This window comes from Cuculus canorus, chromosome 9 (assembly GCF_017976375.1).
Source record: "Cuculus canorus isolate bCucCan1 chromosome 9, bCucCan1.pri, whole genome shotgun sequence".
In the NCBI taxonomy this organism is placed as follows: Eukaryota; Metazoa; Chordata; class Aves; order Cuculiformes; family Cuculidae; genus Cuculus; species Cuculus canorus.
In genome coordinates this window covers 15270184-15288220 of record NC_071409.1, presented here as the reverse complement: position 1 = coordinate 15288220, position 18037 = coordinate 15270184, and the positions used below count along the sequence as shown (strand labels likewise).

The following is an 18037-nucleotide window of genomic DNA, read 5'->3' as shown; positions in this document are numbered from 1 at the left end:
AGAGGCAAAAAGCAAGGAGAAGAAGAACAGAAGTATGTCCTGGCAGCCAGCTAATTAGCAAAAGCATTACAGTTGGGACTTCCAAGCATCAACAAGAACTAAGCAGGAGCTATACCTTTATGCAGGATTTTTTTTAGACAGAACAGAGAACAATGTCTGCAGAATTTTTCACCAGTCACTTTTTGCAACCAAAATACACAAGTGCTAATTAGATCACGCCAAGTCTTCATTTTCACACTTCCAAAGCTGCTCAATTAAAAGTATGTGTTTTGGCACTGCTCTCTGTTTTAAAATAATTTAGATAAAGCTAAAAACAAACAAATGCTTCAATCCCAGGAGACGATACAGCTGGAGATGAATGAATCATTAGCATATTGGAAACCTAAAAAGCTCATAAGATACATAGACAGACCTACTTTCATGAAACAGCAATTGTCTAACATGACAGAACGCAGAAAATGAAAATAAACCCATAGAAACAGTGAGAAATCAATGAAACGTATGAAAGCGATTGCCTTTTTCAGCATAGTTAGTACAGCAGCAGTCTGTCCTGCAGTTTTCTCCTAGAGTCATTAACAACACTTGAAAAAGCCTACAGGCAATTAAGGCTGGGACAAAAACTGGAAACGGGGACCTTCAAAAACATGCACCAGCTGCCTTATCAGTGCACAAATACTGAGAAATGATGTCAAGTACACAAATACTGAAGCAGTGAAGATTTTTTTGGAAAAGATAATTGGTATGAATTTAACTTATCTTTCAGAGCACCACCTCTTAAACAAAAAACTTGATTGGAAGGATCACTTGCAATCCTTAAAGATGTTGCAGAAAGAGATACTGCTATACTGACAGGTTCCAGGGCATTGATTTGTAAATTAATTGGGTGAAGGACAATACCAAGCAGCAAGCAGGTAAGACTTCTTAAGTTAGCAGTGTTAAGAAAATTGCTGTTGATGCATATAAATTACTGGCCACCTTCCACTGCATGATAGTGCACCAATAATGGACTCGTTCTCATTCTTGTGATGTGCTTAGCAGTTAAAACATTAGCTTCAAAAATTTGAGAAGAAGGCAATGCTCCCCATAGCAAATAATGTCACAAAGCTAGGGAATGGGAGACCAGATGTCCTCAACCTTGTTACACTTTACCTCATTTGGAAGAAGACAGAGAAACAGTGTTTGGGAGAAGGCACAATCACCAGCCCTTTGAGGGCACGCTGATTCAAAACCTAACTATTAGACTTCAGATAACTTTATCTTAGGTGGTTACAAATTACCTTTTGCCAACAACAAATTTAAGGCATCCCACCTCTGATGAAAAATATTTTCCTTATTTCCAAGAACTACGTGGTTATAAATGAGGTCCCACATTTCGCCCCAAAGAAACTGTGGTAGAAAAATGCCTGTCAGTCCTCCAGCTGCTGCAATTCTTCATTTACATAAATCGCTTCTGTTTTAGATTCCTTGTCCCTCTGATTTACGGCTTTAAGAAAAATAAACACAAGTTAAGGAAATAGACTTAATGAGCCAACCTTAGTAACTTTGACCACATGTAAATACTGCAGCCAAATGTCATCTCTCTGCCAGCTGATAATAAGAACAAACATGCAAATAGATATGTAGGACTTTTCCTTTTCTTCAGAACTTAGGATATGATCCAAAACCACCTCACGTAGGGACTTCAACAGCTTTTTAGCATCATACCAGCTATCGAGTTAAATCAGGGGTAGAATCTCCTTAAAAAAAACCTGAGTATTCATTGTACAAATTTTAGGTCAGATGGAACTTTCAGCATCAGTGTACTTTATTTAAACCTAGTCCTAATTATATGGATCTGAAAGAAGCCCAGACTACCGAAAACCTGGACAGTCTTTCAAGAAAGCATTTATAAAAAGTTAAGTCAGTTTAATGTGCGTGACATTCCAAAGACCAATCCCATCACAACAGGTATCCTGACTTACTCTTATAAGGTGCAGGCTCCAAATACTCATGTGATATGATTAAATAAGTCTCCAAACTGGCAAAAACCACACAGTTCTAAGAAATACTAATTCCACAGGAACCAACAACCAAGAAAAGTCCAAAATGATAGTGGTTATATAAGAGACTGGATTAAGAATAACCTACTGTGATGTGTGCATATTTACAGAAGACTTGGAAGAATAGAGTTTAAAACAATCACTTGAAGAAAAGTTAGTTGTTAAAGGAAACAATTTGCTGTACTAGATTATATTCATGTGACCAAGAAGAAGAAGTGAGCAGAAACACAGATCAGGTATTAAATGTTGGCTTGACTCCTATTCTAAAGTAAGATCAGATGCCCCCATGAGCACTTCCTTTCATTCAGGACAAAGCTCTTCCAGCAACACACACTGACATTTAGCAGTATCTCACAGCCTGAAGTCACCCCCACCACAAGGGGCTTATCTGCCATGATTCCACCAAGGATATATCAACTGACCACGTGTGAGATGAATGAATATTTAGTGCTTGACTGTTCACATAGGAGTGACACTTTTATCTTATTCTGCATCTGTGCAGCCAAACCACATCTGCAATGTAATTCTGCACCGGCAGGACAGGATGCAGGCAGTCAATAAAAAGAAGTTTGCCTTCCTACCTAACTGAATAATTCACCTTTCAATATCACTCTACCCAGCACAGAAGGAGGAAAAGGAGATTCGATTGTTCAAAAACTCCGTACCTTTCTAGTGATTTCATTATTTAGAATCCTGGCTTTGGCTTTTCAAAGCAGAGGCAGGTATTGACAGGAAAGGTCCTTCTTAGGAAGATAAGGTGGCTTGCAATATCCAAAAAGATGGTATTGCTGCCTTCTTGGTTTACGCATCCTGAGGGAGGCAAGGAATGAATGCAGCACTGGGTCACGGTAATCTCGCACAACCCAGATAATAACAGTCATTTTATCATTATACACCAAAAAAAGACACGCCAGATCTTGCTACTGAAACTCACTATGTTAAGACTTTGGTTGATTCACTTCAAGTGATATTTGATTAACAAAATGTGAAAACAACATCTGCACAAAGAGCAAATTTAATGCCACAACTGTCTCCATAAGCAATGCTTCCTATTGTATCAGCTTTTTTGCTATCAATCTATTGGATTGCTATTCCATATCCGCCAGTTTAGAGTTAAAAAAAAGTCTGGGAAGAGCCATGTCAGCTCACGGCAGCGGTCCATGAAGTTCAGCAGTGTGGAACAACATGTGGCCATTCAGAGGATGGCACAAGCAGAAAGTAAGCAAGTAACGAAGCTTCTTCAGATTAAAACCTATTTGTGGTTTGGGGATTTTCTGAGTTGGGGAGGGGATTGTACATATCACATGTGACCATGAACATAGAGCCCTCGCTATAAAGTCTACAGCAAAACAAATTTAAAAACAACAACTACTCTTCCTTCCTACAGCATCCATCAACCTTTCAGATTTGCTAGAGCTCTGGACATCTTCCTAGCTGGCTTCTCAGGCTTCCCACTTTACTCCTGGATATCATGAATTACATTTGAATGCTTTCAGCATGCCAGAACACTTACTATTTCAATAATGACTTCTCCAGAACACCTTTTCTTATTATGAATGTAATGTTTCCAAACAACATTCTTGATTGTTAGACTCAAACACTATTCCTGTGATAACCCTCTAAGAACCCCATCTCCTCCTGAGTTACTGTTATCCTTACATTAGCAGGGAAAGTTTGAGAAGAAATCAGCTCTCAGAAGTATATAATTGAAACAAATCATTATTCACCAGGGCAAATCAATGCTAGCATCCCCTCTGGACAACTAATGGTTCACAGGTTTTCACCAACAGTTGGAGGTGCTGACTTGCCAGGATCCATAGCTCTGTTCCAAATATACATGGTGATATTTGTGACGTCTGCTTGAATCAAATTGTTTCTTCTCTGCGTTTGTTCACAGTTATGCCAAGAACGGTCACAGCTGGGAAAAGCGAACTGTAGTTTACATCTTCTGTGCAGAAAGTGCATAAACATTTATCCCTGATGCACGGCTCTAAAAGAGGCAGCTCTAAGACCTCCTGCTGCGCTGTATTGTATCTGACAACTCAGTGTTGAACAGAACATGTGCTTTCATAAGCTATGAAGAATTACTATTTCTATCACTTTCAGACACTTCATGACTAAAATGTGGACCCATTATCCTTTCATCCAGCAGCACACACTGTACATAAATGAGCAGTTCTACATCTTGGCCTTGGTGAGCTTCTGACATGATCAAAAGAACCAGCTGAAAATAGTGCAAAGGAACACTTCAGGCTGAGGAGGAAATGATTCACCAAAAGCCAGCAACAACAAAAGATATGACTTGCAGGCAGTGATTTCTGAGAAACCGTCAGGCTAATCTGTCATTATTTGAAGTACATTATTTTATGTACCTACATAGTATACGTTGTTATGGTTTTAATACACCGCTGCTGCAAGCAAATGCAGAAACTGAGATCTCTCCTGCATACTGCAGCAAGCAACAGGGAGTTGGACCCCAAAATTCCTTTCAGGCAGTCTTGAGCAGCAAAAAGTCTTTGCCTGGGTACTATTTTCAGACTAAGACTCTAACGTTTCAGCCATCGCATGCAATGCGTGAGACGGTTGTCATGAAAAACATTCCACATTAAAAACTACTACTCTAAAAGCACCAGAGATTGGGCCAGGAATCCAAGCCCCAAGTGATATCAAATGACTTATTATTCTATTTCCTTCTACCAAAGAAATTACATCTTGCAAGAAAAACCAAAGCAGATATCTGAAATTAAACAAATTCTGTCTGGCAATTAAGCAGATGGTAAAAAGAGCAAAAAGAGGCTGTGAAGAAAGATGGTTAGATTTATCCTTTACACTGACATGCTGCTTCATTCCTTGATGAGCCTGAGAAATATTGCTGTAATCATCGTATCAACTTTTTTTTGCCCTCCAGTAATTATGCCACCGTATAATTGAAGCTTCTGAAATTGATGTAAGGACAACTCCATAAAATATAATAAGAACCCACAGGTGGAAGTTAAAGTAGTGAAAATCAGTCAAGAAATAAAGCACCATTTTTTTTCTTCACCAGAATAATTGACAAGGACTGAAGTAAATCTTCTATCAGTGGCTATCTTTTATTGTGACGTTCTTCCAGAAGATAAAGGCACAGATCTGGGGAAGCCCTACAGCTTGAATTAAGAAGGGGACAGTCTAGCTACTGCAACAATACTCTGACTTCATTCACTAAGAGTAGGTTAAGTACCTGGAAAAACAGTCTAAGTTAAATACCTTACTTTGCAAAAGCTAAATATTTGAAAGTTACCATAGCACCTCAATATTCCCAAGATGTAACACAAGAGGACAAGAGAGGAATTTCTGAAATACAGCCTCCAAATGTGGTCACTGCAACACATGCCACTCGGCCCTGGCAGGACGCTGACGGCCACCTTCAAGAGCATAAGATAACAAATTTCGGGGGTAAAATGTCTCTCCCTTTCTCCCTCCCACTAGTGGTGCCAAAACCGAAATTGTTGGCTCCTGATCAGAACTAAGAGTGAGCACAGAAACATGAACTGCCAAACTGATCATCACTGAATAGCAAGCAGCTCTCCCAGAGGATGGATGAACAAACAGAGCTTTAAGATCAGACACAATAAGCACAGGGAGGACCATCCAAGCACTTGGTGCACATGCTGGGAAGGACATGATGTTGAGAAATTCAAGCCTGATAAATTTCCCACCACTGAGCCAGGAAGTAGAGGGCTGGAGGAAGAAAATAGTGCTTTTGCTCGCAAGAACGTATTACATAAAGTTTAACCACGCATCTAGAGTATTTCAACATTCCCTCATATTTCCCTGTGGCATTTATACCTGTGTGTAAGGTATCAACCATGACAGGCTCAGCAGAAATCTCTGGAGAACTACAGCCAATGTTTTTCTCCCATAGGCACTTGACCCACAAAGACTGACTCACTGGGTACAGGGCAGCTCCTAAATTTCTTAACTCTTCAACCAAATAACGTGTTTTCCTATCCAAAACCCACAGTTCTACCAGGCACAGGCTTTCCCACTTCCTCCCATTTACACACATGAATTGAACCAAAATTCCAGCTAAGTCAATCCTGCCACCACTGTGATACAACAGTACACTGTGACTTTGCACAAAGAGGTCCATGGCAGGAATCATCAGCACTAGGAACAGGAAGATCTTCCCATGGAGCATCTTGGGGGCAATCCAGGGTGCTTGACACACAGAAGGCGCAGACCTGCCAGCAACCTTATCTTGTGCAAGACACAGGCTTATCAACAAAAGAGCCAAACCAGTTCTCGGTGGAGCACAAAATAATGGGTTGGGACTAGTGAACCATAACGCACATCTCAATCCTAACAAACTAGTATGTACAGAGCCTGTAAATTCTCCTCTAAGAACACCAGTTATACCATACATCTGATTTACATTTTTCAAGGAAATAATTGAAACTGTTCAGCTTGCTTCAAAGGCCCATCAGGAAGGAGAAAAGCTCCTCAAGACACCTATGTTGCATCTTTGCAGCAGCATGAGACTAAACAAATGGAAAAAACTAAAATAGGTTGCGACAGTTTATCATCAATCAGTATGAATTACTTGGCAGAATGCGGTATCTTTCAGTGCAACTTAGTGGCACCTTTCCCACAGAACTAATACAAACATAAGAGCATAACAAGAGATTGAGTGAGCAGGGAAAAAGGGATGTCATCGCTGATTAAGTTGCTGATGGCAAGAAACAAAAAATGAGAATACATAGGGCAGCTCCTGTGTGGCTGAACAACATCACTAGCATGTTCCAAGCTGCTTCATTTGGCAAGGTTAAGTTCACCACAGAAGAATCGTAATCATACTACAAACCACCAAAGTCTTCTGAATTGCCTCCTTGCAGTCAGACACCACTTCTCCACCAGTCTATTTCAGTGTTTTCCCAGGACAGGAAGAACATTGTGAGCCCCTCCTCCTGTTGTCGTAAAAGAACATTACTGTCGAACACATGAAGGTATGAGGATATGACAGAGAGAAGCTTTACTTTTTTAGAGCCAGATATTAATGGAAAACTGCAGACAAAGCCTTCAGCTCACGCAACCTCTATCGAGCCTACAAAGAAGCTCTTGTGCTGGCAGGTCCTGGCAAAGGATCTAAGAGCCCAAACTATTCCATTTTTTCAACTATATGAAATGGTCTAACAAAGAAGATAATTTATGTATATGGATTTGGTGATCCAAACATATACTAATCACCACAGCTTTAGTGAACTCTGATTTGGACTCTTGAATAGCAATCAAAGGAATTTTGCTTTGACCCTCAAAATTGGTTTTCAGAGGTTACATAGATAGCAGCAGACCTCTTTCCTATATTTGCATATATATATATATCTGTAATATCTTAGATCCCACTTATGATTGCCTTTTGCATAACACAGTTTTGCATTTACATTTGTCAGTAAATACTTAGGTTGTTTACCAATTTTAGACATACTTAAAAGGAAGAGAAAAGTTCTAGTCTTTCAAACCATCATTTCAATTGCTATTAGATTTAAACAGATAAGGCAGAAGGTTCAGCAAGTGACGAGAATGAAGACTTTGCATATTCAAGCCTAGACTCACATAACTTCAAACAAAGGCAGGCAGAGAAGGTAGCCAGAATGAGTAAAAAGCACCAGGCCAAAGTAGTTCAGACAGTCACCACCCTTCTGGAATCACCCTCACAATTACTTCTGTCCAAAAGATACACAACAGTCTTTAAATTCTCAAGAATCATTAAAAAACATGTTTGTAGCAATTCTGTCATGCTTAAGTGTGAAAACCCATGTTAAAATTTCTAACTGTAGCTTTCATCTCCTGGCAACGAGACAAAAGGAGTAAGAACTTTCCTTGCATGAAGGTGTTAAAAGATAAACCTGTAAACAAGATAAAACTATCCAGATGTTTGAAAGGACTTTGGGCTTGACCACAGAATGAAGAAAAAAAAACCAGGGAGAGTGATGTTAGCGAAATTCTCAAGACATGAAAATGAAAAACAAATCGTCTCATATTAGCATTGCTCTAGCCATTTCACATACTCTTCATTCATGTAAAGAAGCATGTTACCAGAAAATCTGGAGCTGTGACAAGATAAGTTTTCTGTGGACTGAGAACTCACAAATTAGAGTGAGTTAATCATTACTAAAGCTTTGCCAACAGCACTTGTCAAATATATGAGCAATTGCGAACACCTACACAGAGCTATCCATTGCCACAGCATGGACACAGCTACATAACAGATATCAAATGCCACCTCTGACAACCATGCTTCGCTGTCAGACTTCTCCACACAGTGATAAAGAAGGCCATTCTATGCAAAGAGTGAGGTTTCAACACTCCAGGTTTTACTTCTTCAAAACTTTGTATTGGATCAATTGTTTTGATCTACCACAGCGTGAACCACAACTTAGATAATCTGATTTGTAGGAATTTATCTACTGTCTGCCTCAGGCCCTGAGTTTAGCAAAAAATAAAAAACAGTAAAAAGCTCTTTCCATCAAATCACAGAAAAATATACTGCACTGACCTTCCATTGTTCTTTGGGAAGCAGTTTCACTACCACGATGTCACCGTTCAGGGCTCTGTTGCGAGCAACCACTCCATCAATAAAGATATCACGAGTCCCATCCTAGTCAAAGAGGAAGAAAAATAAATGCCAGACTAAAACATATTAAATTACAGTTGTTATGAGGTTTAAAACAGTGTCATCAAAAAAGAAACACACCCTGCTGAGACAAATATCCCACAGCTGAGCACAGAAATTAAATGGATTCACCATATGCCCTTGAACATGCAATATCTTTCAACAAATAAGCTCCTTTGCATGTATGTGCCAGCACAGTAGTTTCACTGTATTTATTCAAGACAGAGTCAAGCCTTCAAGATGTATTGTCTGCAAGCTCTCCTCAGTTCCTCTACAGTTACTCTTGGGAATGGGTAGAGAGATTTCTACACTCGCCGCTTTTCACACATCAAGTTCTGAACTCAAGCACTCGGAGCTATTGTTCAGAATTTGTTTACAAGACAGTTTCTGCAAAGTGCCCTCTGCAGAGCAGTCACTGCTCTCCTGGTGAGATGGGAAAGCTGGGACATGCAGCTCCAGGATCAGTGGGTCAGTCTGTGAAAGTGGCCGGGGATGCAGTCTCTTTATTGAACGAGTTGACACCATATATTCTACATTTGGCACAAATAATGTTAGAAGAGATTAAAAAAAAAAAAAGTATGACTACAGACACCAAACGCAAACCAGATCTTTTGCTGTAACAGACATGTTAGGACACCTTCTCTCTATGTTCTGGGTTAACATCCTTGCACAAGAGCCTCTACTAATTGTACGCAGTATGATTATCCACCCTTGACATGCCTGGCATTCAGCTAATCAAGACCTAGTTTGGAAGATTTTCTTCATGGGGGAATAAAGATGAAGGTTCCTGAAAACGCCAACACAAAAGTTTTAGTTTTAAAAGGATTTCTAGTTTTTGTCCTCTTTTTGGGATAATTATTGACAGTGCTCTCGCTGCTTTCATTTCTGTTTCTCCCTCATTCAATATGTGAAAAATTCCACGTAACTGCGTACAGTGCCATGAATGTGTCAAACAATGTGAGCATTCAGCATCAACATGAGCAGTCAACACTTTTCCTAGGGAGTGTTTTGCATAGTTTTGATGTACCAAAAAAAGATTAGTGTCTTTAGATTAGTAGTTCCTTGCTTTTGAATTAAAAAAGTCTCACGAGAACTAAAATCTTAATCACAACTGCAGTCGTTTCTCAGATATACACACTCCTGAGTCTCACATGCTTGAGTAAATCCAATCAGAATTACCAGTGTGCTCAGCCTCCAAGAAAAAACTTCTTTTTAAGCTTTTATAACCTGAAAACATGAAGCCCTAATATCACATAAATATCTTATTCTGCTTAGATACCAAAACAATAAAACGGCAGAACCCTGCCATGATGTAAAACTAAGGACGTCCTCCAAGAGACCAAATTACTCTTCGAAAGAAAAGCAGCAGCAGCTCAACAGCTGTGTGAAAGCTGCCTCCCATGACAAGATGCAGAAAAATTGCAAAGCCTCTTGGACCAACATAATTCAAATTGGAAACTGTTCTTTTCAAAAAGGCAGATTTTTTACACATGGTCTTATTCTTCATTCCTCCCTGCCCTCTCCCTTCTGCTCCAACTCTTTACCTAAACCCACCACATATATAAAAAGTTCAAAGTCACTTTTTAAGGAAAATGCCTGCTTTTTTTTTTTTTTTTTTTTTGTCTGTACCTGTAGCTGCTCTGCACTCTGGGACACAGGCTATATTCATGATAATTCATTTCTTTTTCCTTCTCTCCTGTGTCCAAGAAAATACAAGGCAGACCCCTTACCCCACCCCCTGTAAAGATGCCTGATGCACTGCACCACGCAGCCAAAGCTGCATCTCTGTGCTCTGCAAGAGCCTTGTCTTGAATTGCAGCCAGTCACTCTCATCCCAAAGAATAAATGCATATATATATATATACACACTTCTATACATGTTTGCACATCTATTTTACAGCAGTTAATTTCAATGCCTGCAACAAAGCTGTAATTAGAAAATTACAATCAAAAAAGAAACATTTCCAAATCCTGAGCTCCAGGTTCATGAACGTTGGGAAATTTATGCACTTCCAAGAACACACGTACATCACACTTTTTCTGTAAGCATCCCCTACTCTGCACAGCTGGCACTCTGGATTACTAATGCAAATAAAATGGCACTGAATCCCAATAGAACACAATCACTCGCAGAGTCCCAGCTGTCCCCTGGGTGCATGCACTGTACTCGCCACCATGGCTTCAAGACTTCTGCAGCCCCCTCAAAGGAGCACCAGGCCACCTATGAACATCACTGGCAGGGCTCTCTATTCCTCTCTGACAACAGGGAGATCCGTCATGCTTTCATCTGCTCTGGACGCATCTTCCACAACCACAGCACTCAATCATTCATGCTCAACGGGATCACTTTGCACACTGACAATGCCGTCATTTCAAATCACACTGCCATATGCAAGGGAGACATAAGATGCTCTTGGTCCGTTCTCTGGGAGGCTTTCAAGAGACGGGGCCTTGGTCTTCCCCACAACTCTTCATGTAACAATGAGACAAGCAGACAGAGCACATCTGCAGCAAGAAACACCCACAGATTTCTGGTGTTAGAAGGTGAACAGCTGTTGCATTTGTGCTCCATGAAGCCATAGCCAAGTCAGAGCTGAAGAGAAAGGGATACAGTGCTCTATTCAACAGTGGGAGAGAAAGGGTGATTTTTCACAGCTGCAGCTCCTGCAGCATCTGGCAATGATGGGAAATCCTGCAGAACACAAAGGCTGCAAACCCTCCCTTACCGCAAATAATGTTATATAAAGGATAAGCTTCCTAAAGCACCTGTCTTAAAGTGAGGACTGTGTCCTCATCAGCCAGAGTCATCTTTCCAGGTGCTGATTCTGCCTGTTATCAGCAACAAGCTGGTTCCGGCATTCAGCTCCACAAAGGGCAGAAACGTAGAAAGATAGTAGAGAAAACAACCTCAGCTAACCCTCCTTAATGTCTGTATTCCTGCATGCAGAAAAGCAAGCAATTTCCCTGCACGAGGCAACAGCTGGACACTGGGGCTGATTAGGGGTAAAGCTTCACATCCAATAAAACTCATGCAAGTAGCTGTATTTCTCAGTTAACCTTACATTTTGTAATTTCAGAGACTGTTTAACAGCTTAGATGTACCACGTGCATGAGGACACCTGTAAAGGTAGGATCATGGTTCCCTTCCGCCTTACACACACACCAGTGCTGCTTTACTGATGTACTGGAGAGCTGCCCTGTACTTCTACCTCTAGTTTATCTTTATCTACTTCGGGCACCCCCTCGACCTTCCTCCCTCCCCATCCAGCCTCCTCTAACAAAGTGGGCTCCAAAACATTACCCCAAAGGAACAACATGAACCCACAATGCCATGAATTTCAAGACTTTCAATCCAAGTCCCAAAACAGTAGCACTGTCAGTAGCAGGGACAACAACAGAGTCAGTGTTTCACTGTCCCAGGGCAGGCTCTGCCTTCTCTCTCCCACCAACAAGCGTTTCAATATGAAATTCTCCCTCATTGATGGTAACATTTTGGCCAAGTCAGTTCTAGATAAGAAGCCTTGGCTGTGCCAGCTGTGAGGTCACCTTCCCTACGGGAAGTCCCTGAAATTGCAAGAGCCCTTCTTTTCTGTCAATATAAGGAAAGAGAGAAGAGGCATAAGCCAGCACCATGTGACAGCAGCGCACCCCAAGCCAACCAAGACGCAGTCTGTATAAAAGCGGGCACATGAAAAGGAATCACGCATATTATTTCTGGAATGACTTTTCAAATTAGCTCATGCAGCAGATCGAAAAGGGAGAGCATATTTGTTTAGGGAAGATTAACTTCAATCAGTGGAAAATCTATAAAACCTCTGCAGTCATAAACCAAGGGTTTCCGATTACGCTATCTGGTGGTCTGCAAACCTGACTTCAGCAGGCTTCTATGGGACCCCACAGTATCCCCAATTTCAGCACAAGCTAAATAAGTAGTTCTTTGAGGTATGGAAAAAGCAGGATTTATTTGGGAATATCTGATTTAAAAGAAAACCCAGATCATGTTCATTTATTCCAACTCATTCACCTCTGAGTGACCTTTTGTGCACAGCATAACTCCTATCTTAATGCACCTTTACTTATGAACTTTAAAGCATTATAAAATTACACTTACTGGAGACGGAATGAAGGCTTCATGGTACTTCTTAGGATTTATTCTCAAGGGTCCCTTAAAAAAAAAGAGAAGGAGGAGAAAGATTATGCCTGAATCTTATTAATTTTATATAACATCAGTTAAATTAGAGAGCCGTGGGTAATATATCTACTGCGAAACATGAGAGATACATCTAAATTTCCATTATACATATCAAGTCTTGACAACTTAGCATCCGAGCAATTTTAAGCCAAAAGGCAGTTTCATGATAGGCTTAAGCTGATCTACTGCAGTCTGTCATCAAAGAGACGTTGAATCATTAGTTGTTGCTGCTACTGGGTGAACTGAGGATCCAAGCTCCCTTCACACACTTTATGCTGAGCATCTACCAACTTCATTAACAAACAGACAATAGAAACCATTTGTTTTGATTTTGTTTTGGAAAATGAGGTTTTGCTTGTTTTGGAGGACAGGAGGGAAAAGGAAAAGCTGACCTGCTGAGCTTGAAAGGCAGCAGGTACCAGCCTTATGGGGATCTGGGTGCTTAGGCTGTTCCTGCAGAGAGACAATCACAGTAACTCTGTGATAGAGAACATTTCCAAAGAAGAATCAAAGGGATTTTCCAAAAACAAACATTTAAAGTCTACAGGATTAGATTCTGTTTAAACATGTTTCAAGTCAGAATATCTTAAATACATTTGAAACTCCACGGTCTGCCTATTTCTGCTTTATTATCTGTGAACTCAAAAGCCCAAATAACCTGAAACAAATTCCTATCCCCCCTTCAAAGTAAACAAACCAGTTTTGCTGCTTGTGCTTAAGTCCATCCAAAAGAAAGGGAGAGTCAACCAAGGACTTGCAGACCACACAACAGTGCGGTTCCCATCCCAAGAGGGTCGCTGGAATTACAATTCAGGTGGCTGCAGTTAAAACTGACGGCATTTGATTCTTACCTAACTACAACTAGAGATCTGCCTTCAGACAGACTTCTGCTTTGGGCTGAAACTTGAAAGCTTTCTCCACTTGTGTATTTGAAATAACATTGGCCAATTTGTTATACGAACAGATTCCATCTGTTTGCACTTCTGTGTTAAGCAATCATAGGAACCTCTCACAGGAATTGCTTCCTTAAAAATTTACTGTGGCATATAATTTTTTTATGTATTCTGGGAAACACTCAGACAATTGGAAAATAAAGCTGATTACACGTGAAAGTTTTGCTGCCTTGAAGAAGAATTTGCAGATTTATGAAGGTTTTCCATTTTTTTTATTTGCTTAAGTTTGGAAATACCAGCACCACATATTCTATATTCTTTAGGCATTATATGAATACTTTGCTGCCATATCTTATTTTGTGCCTTATGTAACTGGAATTAACAAGCACACTACCCACATGGCAGGCACAAACCAGGGCAACAGGATAAAAACAAAGAGGACCCACTGGAAGCCACCCTGGGGATATTTTATGCTTAGGCAAAGTGAGACCTAACTCACTGTCATCAGCCTCTACTAGCACTGGTACTCACTGATGCAAAACTCTAAATGGTCTTTTTTTCCCCCCTTAATTTTCCAGAATCAGCCATCAAAATCAACAGGCTGTTACTAAAGGAAGCTGCTATGGAAAGGAAGGGAAAAGTGAGAAGCAATGGTAGATTTGCCTGACAGCAAGTCAAATACTTCCCATACCAGCATCTACCCACCAGCACAAAGCAGATGAGGGGATATCCTGTGTTACTCCGCAGAACCCCCTTGAATAGTTTGGGACAGCTGTCAATCAGCCAGGTGCAAACACCCACTATGCGCGTGAAAAATCAGGTTTTGTGTACATGGCCCGGCAGGCGCCAGAGCAACTATGTGCACATGGATGCCCAGCTCCAGCAAACACACAGAGCAGCAAAGTGTTACCAGGTCTACAATGCAGTGGGTTTCTCTACATTTTATATGCACTACCTAATTATGATCAGCATTCGATTTCTTACGTCAAGTAGAGTTAAAATACTTCAGCTCCTTCCTTTAAGCAAGGAACTCCCCAAATTTGTCTTAGAAAGCAGATGGGCCCTATTATCTGTGCCTATGTAAATCCTATTTACGATGTTGTACATTTCACGCTGTGATATCATATCTGGAACCAGTCACTCTCCCCATCTGCAATGAACAACTGTTCTCATATGTGTATTGGGGGTGAGGATCTGGCTGCAGAGTCTCATGATGTCACACTAATGTTGTATTACTTTACAATAGCTTGCAAATAATAGCTGCTATATTTACCAGTGTTTTATGTCAGTGGGGCCTTTGTTTTGAAAAGGAAGAGAAAGGTTTGCAGCAAGGCTTCTAAAACACTTTCTGATGATTCAAGTCAGCTTCACACATACTTGCCAAAAATGTTTCTAACCCTATTGGACTTCCCCAGCAAGATATAAAAGGGTCATGTTTTCTCAACTTGCACTGCTAGAATCAGAGCAGGCAACACTCAGATTAAGCTTCTCCCATCTCAAATCAAGCAGTTTATAACAGCTATGGTAACACACACACCTAGGTTGGTTTGTATGTACAGTATATCAAAAAAGGACAGAGTTCAAGTATCTCCTTGCTTCTAAGGCCACCTTTGAAAAAACGTTCCATGCAAATGAGGGAAACCCCAGCCTTCCTACCCCCAAAAGGAACAGCTTTCCAAAGAAAGACTCTCATTATGGCAAAGCAGGCTCCCCACCTCCATACACTGCACACTCTTCTGCCTGACCCCAGCAGCTCTGCAGGGAGGGTCTGGGAGACACTGGAGGCGGGGAGCAGACATAAATTCCTGGCTGACACTTCACAGGGTGATTATGGTCCTTTGGGTCAATGGTCCTTAATACAAAACCTGATTTCATCTGTTGTGTATAGCCAACATCATCCGCTTACGTAACTACGCAGAAGTTATTCAATCTTGTTTGCCTTCAGACCCGCTGCTGTGATTCCAGCCAACCTGATATGCTTGGTGTTTGCTCACTGCACAGTTTTACAGGCAGAGAAGTGGGAAGTCTGTTTACGCACTCTTAGGCGCCCTAAGCTCAGATCCTCTTTCTTGTGGAAGGACACTTCCATACACATCGCATGATTAAATAAATTCAGGAATCCCGCAGGGCTCACTTCCCCTTGTTACTTATCTCAAATGGAGTTATGTCAGATACGGTACCAGAAGCCATTAAGACTAATGTTATTGACAGACGTCAGCACCCACAGAGATAGCACTTGTTCTTCCTGACCTAGGCCTGCCTAATCTTCATGGCACTCATGTTTTATCTGAGTGATCGCCACATCTGTTGGTAGTTTCCATGGGTGGGGCTTCAAGATCATTTAGTTGCATAGTTCCATTGCCAGGGTCCAACAACATCCTCAGATGTCACAACAGGGTCTTTTCTCTCTAACAGATCTCTCATGTTTTTGCACAAATACATGCAGATCCAGTGCTACCAGAATGCTCCAGGGGACACTCCCGCTCAGAAAGTCACACTTCTGTCTGGCTAGCACTGAAGTTTGCTCAGGACCATCAGATTCAGAAGAACAGGTTTGCTCTCACCTTCCACAGGCTCTTGTGGAACATTTTTTTGCAGGTTACAACACAAGACCAATGCCTCACTTTTGGGGATTAACACAACAAGTATTTCTTCACTATGTCTCTTTCCATTGTATAGAACAGTACTGAATATTTGTCTTTTCAGTACAGCTGCTTTCAGGATCACGCCTATCTTGTTTGAGACCATAACAATGAATGGTCTTGATGAAATCATAAGGATGAACGAGCTGAAGATGAGAGATACTGAGCTGGGATGCCCATGATCTGACACTAAACGACTTAATCCAGCTTCCACAACCTTAACTGTTTCCCTGAAAAGTGGAACTGGAAGACAGGAAACCAGACACAGCCTATGAAAGCACCTATGACACTTTCAGTTACGTAGCACATGATCTGGAATAGACACAACACATTTACAAGAATTAGGAATTCTTTTGCCAAAGAACATGCGATCACAGGTCCTCTGGGACTCAGCATTTCAATGGGATTCTCAGGTAGTAGTCATAGTCTGATATGCCTCATCTGCAGCTGCACTAGACCTCGTGGGCAGTCTACATGCTGCACTTAATGTTATGAGACTGTGATACTAAAAACAGGTGCCAAAAACACTCCTGTAGGTGAGGCAGAAGATTTACTTGCTGCCATATGCCACAACAGGCTTGGTAGAAGTCATATCTCAAAGGTCCCCTTTCTTCCCTTACCATTTTCTCCATGGTGGGGATGTCTATGGTGGTCTTTAAAAAGGCCCTGCCCAAGGTCTGGGTAGCCCAGTGGACCACTCTGATCATCAGCAGGGATACATAATATAGTGATTGTTCTGGAAGCTAAGGGCTGATCAGATCGTCTTTAAGAGAGAATCAGGCAATCTTACACATGGCATCCACATCACACCTCCAGAAATTATGTTGTTATATTATTATACAAAAATTATTATACTAGTATAACAAAAATTCAGACAAAAAGTAAGGTGATGCCATTTACAACTTCAATGTATTGATGAAAGCATCATACCCTCACCAGCACTGCAACACTATTTGAGCAGGAAGGTACCAGTGTGTGTTTGGGATGCCTCCACACAACTGTCCGTCATGCCCTCACTAACTTCCACCTGCCTTTCTTCCCCAGCCACTCTGATCTCACTGAGATGCTGCATTACACCATTTTGAGAACTGTACGAAAACAGTGGTTCCAGGATGTTGTCCTCTTTTCCTCAGGGAACCTCAGTTCTGCCTGTCTTCATGCAAAACAATTCCTGAGATCCAGCTACCCACACAAATGGCAGGTCCAACTTACATTTTGCCAGATATTCAGAGAATTGCTGCCTAATTAAGGCTGCAGTTTTGCTGCTCCAAATGGGAGCAAGAAGTCCAATCTTTGATCTTCATAATCTGTAAAAAGAGAACCTGCTTATTGGTAGCTGTGCAAGGCAAATGACCATACACACAGGCACAACTGATTTTCTGTATCTCAATGGGCTCTTCAGCTCCATCTAGTATCTGTGCCTTACATCAGTAAACCATAGTGTCATCAGTGGCTGGGTCAGCCCTATGACCTCAGAGGAGTACAAAGAAAATTACGCAAGTAAATCAAGGGTGCCTGGCCATTTGCTATTAATTTAACCAGTTACATTACAGTTTATAACATGTTATTGCAATGCTCTGGTAGACACAGCCCTGTGAGACCCCAGGGACCACAGCACT

General features: G+C 41.1%; 1 protein-coding gene across 4 annotated transcripts in view; it reads right to left on the bottom strand.

Annotated features, from left to right (window-relative positions):
• Nucleotides 1-18037, bottom strand: part of DIS3L2 (DIS3 like 3'-5' exoribonuclease 2) — a 191330-nt gene that overhangs the window by 152950 nt on the left and 20343 nt on the right. For all 4 annotated transcript variants that reach the window (XM_054074488.1, XM_054074490.1, XM_054074487.1 and 1 more), the window contains 2 exons: nt 12803-12856; nt 8575-8676 (listed from right to left, as the gene is read on the bottom strand). In XM_054074488.1, the coding sequence (XP_053930463.1) occupies nt 8575-8676; nt 12803-12856 (156 nt within the window). The remainder of the gene's footprint in view (nt 1-8574; nt 8677-12802; nt 12857-18037) is intronic.